The following is an 8,018-nucleotide window of genomic DNA, read 5'->3' as shown; positions in this document are numbered from 1 at the left end:
TGGGGGAATCCGGTGAGGCTGGAAGATCAGCTGGGGCTGAGCTCCCAGAATCCCTTGCTTCTGCCCCAGGCCTGCCACATGTAGAAGCGGAGGTGCTGGGGACTTCAGTAGGGGCTGCAAGACAGTAACCAGGAAATTCAGAGCATCCCATAGCTGACCTGCTCACTACCTTGGAAAGATGCAGCCCCAACCCCTTGACCAAAGTAAGGTTCCCTCCCACGCCTTTCCAATAAACATGCCAAGGAGAGATGAATACCTGGTTGGAGAGCGTTTGCACCTTGACAGCATTCCAGGGCACTGCCTGGCCTGGGTTGTATGCAGCCTTCACCAGCACCTTCTCACCCAGCTGGGGCAGCCGGCCCTTCACCACACTGCCAGCACACAAGCCAGGAGACCCAGTCAGGAGAGAAACCCTGGCCAAGCCACCCTGACTGTCCCTATGAGGCCCTTGCCATCAAGATTTCTCACACCTTGCATAACAACAGCAAAGCAATGGCATTATAGGGGACCCACCAGTATGGTGACAGAACTGAATCCAATAAGCATTTCCAGAAGGGGATCAGCCTCAAGCCTACCTTAGCTGAAAAAAGACCTCTTCATCCACCACCCCAAAGTAGTCATGCAAACTGGTAACAATGCCAGTGAAGACCCGCTGCTTCTCTCCACCCTATAAGAGAAGAGTGCAGTTTAAAGGTAATAGGGAGCATTTGTCCATGCTCTGCCATTAGCATCTCATCTTCATCCACCCCGCCCCACCCCCAGCTCAATCAGAGTACTGCACAGATTCCCATGGAAGGATGCATACATATAGAAGGAAGCATATGTACAGTGGACACAATCAATCTACTGGGGGGGGGAGTCATGCGGATTCTTCAGTCATAAGCTTCTTCTAGGATTTCCAGTTAATTCCAAGAAGCACCCTAGAGATCTCTCTAGAGCCAGAACCTAGGACTCCCCAGTCACAGATGTCTAGTCGCCTCTGGACTGGCCGAGCACAAGAGTGTCAGGAAGGATGAACACTGTGATGTAAGAATGAAAACATCGGGCAACCATACATGCTGGGGTAAGTCCCGAGTGCCGAAACTCACTAGATAGGATGCCCAACCTACCTGAAGGTGCCTGGCATTTTGGGACAGGTCTGTGGCCACAGGAGGCGTGAGCAAACCAGGAGGAGGACCCAGAAGAGATGTTGAAGCTGCGCCTATTGGAACACAGAAGCAATCCAGAAACTGCACCTACCATCTTAAGCACTAGATTCAGCTAGAGGAAACGGTAAACCCAAAGAGCAAAGTGGATCCAAGCATGTCCCACATAGGGTTTCACCGACAACTACTGCGGTCATGCTTTTTCTTAAGAAAAGTCAGCAGCAAACTGCACTCCACCACGGAAACCCCAAAAGCCACATTCTGAAAGACTAACTCCAAAACACACACTTCCCAGTACTAGGCCAAGTAGAGATAAAGGTGTTCACCTGAGAAGTTGCGTCCCCCTGGTAGTGGGTTGATCCGCTGGCGCTTAAACTGGGACATTGGGAATGCTGTCCTCTTTCAGAGACTTGGGGAAAAACCTTCAATCAGAAAAGAAATAAATTAACAGCTCATAGGGAAGTTTTCCATCTACCCCCAAAAAGGAACTAAGGATTTTAAGGAAAATGGAGAGATGGATACTGAGAAGGAAAGGAGGAGACGGGTGGTGAGAATATGAAAAGGAGCAGGAAGTGGAGAAATTACAATGTTCCAGTCAGCCCTCACAATAATCTAGGGGTGGGTGATACTGTTATGCTCTTTCAACGAAAAGGAAACTGAAGCTCCGAGAGACTGAGACTTGCCCGAGGCCACATAACCAGGTAGGTACAAAACTAGGACTCACACCCAGATCTCCCGACAACTTAGAGCTCCTCTCACTATGCCACGCCACCCTCAGATGGTTGGGGAGAGTGGAGGGTTGGAAAGAGCCCCGATGACATTCATTCATTCAATGCATCCGCCAAAGAGTTCCACGCAAGGCCCGGAAAAATGGAGGAGGCTGCTGCCGGAGAGGAGATGGTGTGGGCCCTCTCCCCGGAAGCCCGGCCCGTTGTTACCCGGACGGGCGGGTGGGAAGACAGCTCCGTGGCCCGGCCGAACGCGAATCCGGCTGCGCGCCCGCCCTCTTGCTCCCGCGCTCCCCGGCCCTCGGCTCCCGCCTCATCAGCCGCCGGCGCCGAGTATCCCGGGGCGGGCCGCGGCCAGGCCACCGTGGGAGGACGAAGGCGCGCGGTTTCTCCTCCTCCCGCCCGCCCCCAGGGCCGAGACCGTTGCCAGGGAGACGGAACTTGCAGGCCGAAGGGGGGCTCGGCCCGTTCCGCGCCCGGTTCATCTTCGAGGCCCGGCCCTCGCAGCCCCTCGGCCAGGGGAGGGGCGAAGAGGCAGAGGGGCGGCGGAAGGCCCCCCAACCCACCTGCGGGCCAGGGCCGCGACACCGGGGGGACAAAGACACCCGGAACCACCACAGCCGCTGCTGCTGCCGCCACCGGAAACGCCTCTCCGGAAGCGCGACCACTGGTCGGAAGCTGCCTTTCTCCCGGATATGGTCCCTCCCTCCTCTCCACTGACCTGTCCCTTCCCCCACCCCGGCCTGCCATCCCGCTCCAACTGTGGAGCGGAAGTGCGCTTTCCCCGATCGGATGCGCGTTAGGAAGCCGCGCCTCAGTGGTGTCCTCTCTTACGTGTCCCATTAGAAAAGCAGGCTTCGGAGAATTGGTTCCTGGTCCCAGGACTGCTGGAGCTGGAGCCCCAAACACAAGGGAGCACCTATGCCTCATTCTGGCAGATCCCAAGACCGCAGCAGCAAGAGAACCAGCTGACTGGAGGAGGAGGAGGAGAACCAGCTGACCTCCTCCTGACTGGAGGAGGAGGAGGATGCATGATCAGTGGCCATTTCCAGAAGTCGTCCCTGTGTCTGATTCAACCATCCCTAGCCCTACCCTTCTGTTGACGGCACAGCCCTCCCCACAAACCTCCTGCGTACCTGCAGGAGACTAAACTTTCCCCCTTTCTCAATTAACAAAGAGCTAGGAACCTAATAGGCTATATAGTAAGATAAACCTCCACAATATTTAGGTATACATTTACAAAGAGTTCTCACAACCATTTCCTTTAGTCCTCACATCAACCCTTGGGGGATAAGGAGGTCAGGAATTAGTGTCCTAATTCTCAGCTATGAAACCTGAGAGACTTCAATGAAATGACTTGCTCAAAGTCTTGCCGCTAATCACTGGCCATTTTAGTCCCCATTAGCAATCCCAGTTCCCCCTTACCCTCTGACCTTCCCATCACCCTCCAGTCTAGCCTCCCTCCAACACACTTCCCTATTCATTTAACATTCACCAAGCACTTTGAGACAGTTTAATCTCACTTTACCCTCAAAACAAGCCTGTGAGGTAGGTAGGACAGGCATCATTATACCATTTGGGAGATTAAGTGGGAAGATATGGCTCAGAAAATTTAAGGGATTTTTGTCAAGGTCTAAAAGCTAGTATGGGCCTCTGGTTTCAGCTGTGACGTGGAAAGGCTAGTAAGGAGTAAAGCAGCTGAGAATAGACCTTGAAGATTACTCTGCTGTTCCCCATGTTGTCCTTGACTCCCACCCCTGGTGCAGTCTTCAGGCAAGATTCAATGCAGAGGCAGCCAAGAGAGCACCCTTCTCTGTCCTGGGGCTGCCCATGCAAGTATGAGGAGGAAGGGAGGACTCCAGATCAGTAACTGCCCGCTCAGGAGTGAAGGTCAAGTCCATCGTTCTGCAGTTACCTCACCCTGAAGACTGACTCTTGGAGTGCATGATTCCAGAGAGATGGTTGGATCCAGCCAGTTCACAACACTGACAGTCCCACAGTCCCCAGCGACACGCTGGGCCCCGACAGATCACCACGCCAAACACACTCCATGGACGCCAGATGAATCAGTAAGTTCACATTGCCTAAGCCCAGGGATTTCTGGCAACCAGGGAGGAGCCCGAGAGCTGCTGCACCTTGGGGCCTCTCAGGGACCCAGGGTTCCTTGGCTGCTCAGAGGAGAAAGACTCAGCCCTTGCCTCAGAGACAAAACTGAGGGTCAACAGCTTTTCCTGGCAGTGCCCAGAAGCAGCAACAGGGCAGAGGGCGAGGAAGAAGACTTCACTGCACTCCCCCCCAGCTGGGGTTACATCCCTGCACCAGGAAGTCTCAGCATACAGTAAGGTTTTTTGCTCGTTGCTTCTTAACCACTAATGATGGCATAAAGGTCTTCTGGAGGGTTTGGCCTGGAGGCCTTTCAGGGAGGTCCCTTGATGCAATCCTGTGGAGAAAGAAAGGAGGCACTAGGCTAGGAGGAGGAAACAAAGGTAACGATGGTCCCAGAGTTGACCAAGCATTGTAGGAGGCCTGGGGATATTAACTGACAGGGATAATCTCCCCTGGAGAATTATTCAGTATAGACCCCTACCCCCCAACCCCCGGCATCCACTGTGGCATCCTTGCTTTCCTGGGGAAACCCAGGGAGGTGACCTAAGTTTCAGCTTTGAGGGGTGAGGGCTTGCTGGGCTTATGTGAGGATTTCCCATCTTTTGGTCCTGGCTCTGCCACTGACTCACCATGTGGCCTCGGGAAAATGACTTCCGTCCCCAGCCCAGTCCTCAGCCTCCTCATCCATAAACGGGGTGCTTTAACCACTTTCTGTTTCTTCCAGCACCCTCTCCAAGACTACGTCTCTCAAATTTTGCAGGGACGAAGATAACAACTGGCAGCGCAATCTTGGCATCCTAGCTCATCAGGCTCCTCCCTCTGCCCTGGGCTGAGCCACAGGACTCACCTGGGGGCAGAGCCATCAGGAGGGGCAGCGGCTTCAGCAGGTCGAGGGCTCCTCCACCGGATCCGGTTGAGCAGGACCTTTACCTTGTTCCAGTGGGAGAGATCCCGCTGAGCAGAGGGTGAGAGGGTCACCCAGGGCCCCTCCCCAAAACGTACCCCTGACCAAGCTCCCAGAGATAGCTGTCAGCACAGCCAAAGCAAATCACCTGTTCCAAACAGGTGATCTCGTTTTCTAGCACACATCCCAACCACCCCCGACCTCCACCGCATCCTGTCACCTGCCCCCACGTACGTCCCTCACCTACCCTGTGCCCCTGGGAGGATGGAAAGGTGTGAGCTGGCTCTGCCAGGGCCTCTGACAGCCTGGAAGGGCTGGCGCTGGGCACCCCTACCTTTGGGGGTGAAGCTGTGCTTGCTCCTTCGGAAAGAGAATCCAGTTACCCAAGGCCAGGAACAGGAAGGCACTCGTCAAGCCCAGAGCTCAGGGGGTCTGCCTATGGGGACCTGGGCAGGCAAGATACAGACAGAGACACAACTGCGCCTCACCTGTCTCCTCTGTCTGGCTGAGCCGCTCCCACCGCCCGTGCACCTCACTGCCCGGGGCGTGAGAGGGTGGAGGTGAAGGCGCCAGGGCCGGCTCCTCCTCTTTAGGATCCTGTGCACAGGAGAGACGGGCTTTCAGGGCCTGGCTAGAGGGCTGAGGCTGTTCTGAAGGGAGTCCTGGTTCCAGGGGTCCCTCCCCATCCTCTGCATCCCCCACTCACCTGCCTGCCCGCTGGCCCGACTGCCCACAGCTCACTCACCCCAGGGGCCCTCTGAGTCTGCAGCTGCAGGCAGAGCTGCTGCAGCCTCGCCATCTGCTCCAGCACCAGGCACAGGTGTTCCAGGTAGCGAAGACCCTGCCCTGGGAGGCAGGCCCAGGCTTCAGGCCCCAAGCCCCCCACCTGTGGGACGTAGTGAGGTAGGGGAGAATTCTGAACTCAACCAGACTCGCACCCTAAGGGGCCAGCAGATGGGGGCAGGATGAGTGAGAGGAGGGACGCACACCCAGCTGGCCTCCCAGTGCCCAGCCAGGCAAAGTGCCAAGCAGGCCCCGGACCTGCCCACCTCCACACAGCTGGGGGCGGGGTGAGGCAAGACGTTCTCACACAACACATCAATGAGGGGTAAGGAAAGCCCCACCCCGAGAGAGCTCCAGGGAAAAGAAGTTAGGGGGCGGAGGCATCTCCATCCCACGCCTGAGAGTTGGCACTCACCACCTCTGCTTCTTCCAGGCCTGCCTCTAGGTCACTCTCTGCCTTGGTGGCCTCCTGTCCTCCTGCTCCAAAAAGGGGCATTTCATACTCAGGGTTGCTTGGCGGCTTTGGGGAGCGGTAGTGTGAGAAGCTGGCAGAGGAAGTCGGGAGCTGGCGGGACCGCTCCAGCACCTGCTCCAGCTTACGGCTGGCTAGAAGCCGGCTTAGGCGGGAAGGAGGCTCCATGGCACCCAGAGCCAGGGGCTCAGCGTTCCGCGTGGGCTCAGAGTTCAGAGAGTCTTGAGAAAGGCCCGGTGAGGTGGCTAGGGACCTGTCCCCAACCGCCATCTCCACTCCTGAGTCCTGGGAGGCCAGTTTGAGAAGCGGCACCTGCCTCCCAGGTGCTCTCAGCCGGCCGTGCCCCTTGCAGGAGTCTGCCGACCACCCTGGGGCGGCATCCGGGATCCGTCTGTAGGTGCTGGTGACTCCAGGCACTACACAACCACGTGCCAGGTCCTCGCCAGCCCCATCTGCAAGGAGAGTCAGTCATCAGGCTGGGCAGGCTGCCCCAACACCCCAGGCATTCCTGGCAGCTGGCGACATTCCCTAAGGAGGAGTGTCCTGGGCCAGAGGTGACAGGAGGAGACTGGTCGGCCACAGCCCCGCCCAGCTCTCTCTCCAACCCTGGCTGGGAGATGTTAGAATGGGGTTCCCTTTACAAAAGTAATTGTTAGTGATATCTGCCTTGGAGGGGTGAGCACTTTTTCTTCCAGGGAGCCCTCGTGCTCCAGCCCCTGAGCTTGGCCTAAGACCTCTGAGCCATAACTGGTGAGCGGTAGCCTCTTCAAGTGCTCCCCATGGGGAAGTATGACTGTGCCCCAGCCTCAGGGAGAGGGGGAAAGGCGCAAAGAGGGAAGCCTGGGCCCAAACTGGCATCAGGATGCAAAAGGAAGTCCATCCTGGAATTCCTGGGGGCAGTTGGGTAGTAAAAATAACAATCGCTATAACCATTTTGGACTTTTGTTCTTTTAAGTAAGAAACAGAAGGTTTTGGAGAGTTGAAAAGGAAAAACTTAAACGGAAGAAAGGGAACCAGGCGGGCAGGAGGAGAAACAGCGTGATCGCCCATTCGCTGTCCTCTCCTACAGCTCTCCTGGCCTGTGCCAGGCTCTCCTGCGATCTGGGTGCCCCGATTGTAAGGATGCAGAAACGGAGGCTGGAGACGATGGAGGGCCGCCTTCGTCTCCCTGCCCGGCACGCGGGAGAGCTGGAACGGGATGCCAAACCAGGCCCCTCTGGGCAAGGAAGTCGACCAGGAAGTCCACCCCTGCGCGGCTCCTTTGGAAAGGGGTCCGCCGCCGCGGAGAGAGCTTTTCGCAACTGCGGGCTGGGGCAGGGGCCGGTCAGAGGAGGATCCAGACCGGGAATTAGAGGGAAGTGGACCCGGAGGAAATGGGATGGAGGTGGCGGTCGGTTTAACGCCAGAAGCCAGAGGGTCTCCAACGGGCAAGGCGCGATCCCCCGGCCCTTCCTAAGGGAAGCGGCGAGGAGGGCGCAGCGAGGTCGGGCGGGCTGTGCCGGGTGGGGCGGGGAGCGCGGACAGGGGCCCGGGCGCGGGAGTCGGCTCCAGGCCAAAGGTCCCGGCCGGCCCCGGGGTGGGCGACTCACCCCGGCCGCCCAGCGGCTCCACGGCGAAGACGCGCCGCCGGCCCAGCATGGCCCCAATCCCGGCCCCGACACGGCGCCCCGGCCGTGGCCGCTGCAGCCGGACGGAGCGATCCCGGCCGGCGTCCCCACGCCGCTGTCGGGTGCGCGTCCGGACCTGGCTGGGCGAGGCCCCCGGACACTCCCAGCGGGGATGGGGGAGGGACGGCGGGAGGGGTGCGCAGGTGTGCGGGAGCTCGGAGAGGGGCCGCGGGGGCGGGGCCTGGTCCCACTCCCCCCCCCCCCCCCCCCCCC

General features: G+C 58.1%; 2 protein-coding genes across 2 annotated transcripts in view; both read right to left on the bottom strand.

The window, feature by feature from the left end:
* The window catches only part of CCAR2 (cell cycle and apoptosis regulator 2), a 15,041-nt gene extending 12,516 nt beyond the window's left edge, over positions 1-2,525 (bottom strand). Inside the window, 6 exon segments of the mRNA XM_007450585.1 lie at positions 1-114; positions 257-371; positions 576-667; positions 1,110-1,201; positions 1,472-1,567; positions 2,440-2,525. Of these exon segments, the coding sequence (XP_007450647.1) occupies positions 1-114; positions 257-371; positions 576-667; positions 1,110-1,201; positions 1,472-1,529 (471 nt within the window). The 5' untranslated portion in view covers positions 1,530-1,567; positions 2,440-2,525.
* Positions 2,080-7,776, bottom strand: CUNH8orf58 (chromosome unknown C8orf58 homolog). The gene is made up of 8 exons (XM_007450594.1): positions 7,728-7,776; positions 6,085-6,590; positions 5,629-5,769; positions 5,372-5,480; positions 5,131-5,243; positions 4,827-4,933; positions 4,211-4,313; positions 2,080-2,439 (listed from the first exon to the last, which is right to left on the bottom strand). The coding sequence occupies exons 1-8, from the start codon at positions 7,774-7,776 to the stop codon at positions 2,080-2,082; spliced, it is 1,488 nt and encodes a 495-aa protein (XP_007450656.1).
* Between the last annotated feature and the right edge of the window lie 242 nt (positions 7,777-8,018).

Source organism: Lipotes vexillifer, unplaced genomic scaffold (genome assembly GCF_000442215.2).
Source record: "Lipotes vexillifer unplaced genomic scaffold, Lipotes_vexillifer_v1.1 scaffold567, whole genome shotgun sequence".
Lineage (NCBI taxonomy): Eukaryota > Metazoa > Chordata > Mammalia > Artiodactyla > Lipotidae > Lipotes > Lipotes vexillifer.
This window is presented reverse-complemented; position numbering and strand designations above follow the sequence as displayed.

Coding starts and splice junctions, on each gene's coding strand:
- CUNH8orf58 (XM_007450594.1), bottom strand. CDS start 7,776: ATGCTGGGCCGGCGGCGCGTCTTCGCCGTGGAGCCGCTGGGCGGCCGG. Junction 4,314..4,826: donor CCTGATGGCTCTGCCCCCAG/GTGAGTCCTGTG, acceptor CTTTCTCCACAG/GATTGCATCAAGGGACCTCC. Junction 2,440..4,210: donor AACGAGCAAAAAACCTTACT/GTATGCTGAGAC, acceptor CCTGGCCCGCAG/GTGGGTTGGGGGGCCTTCCG.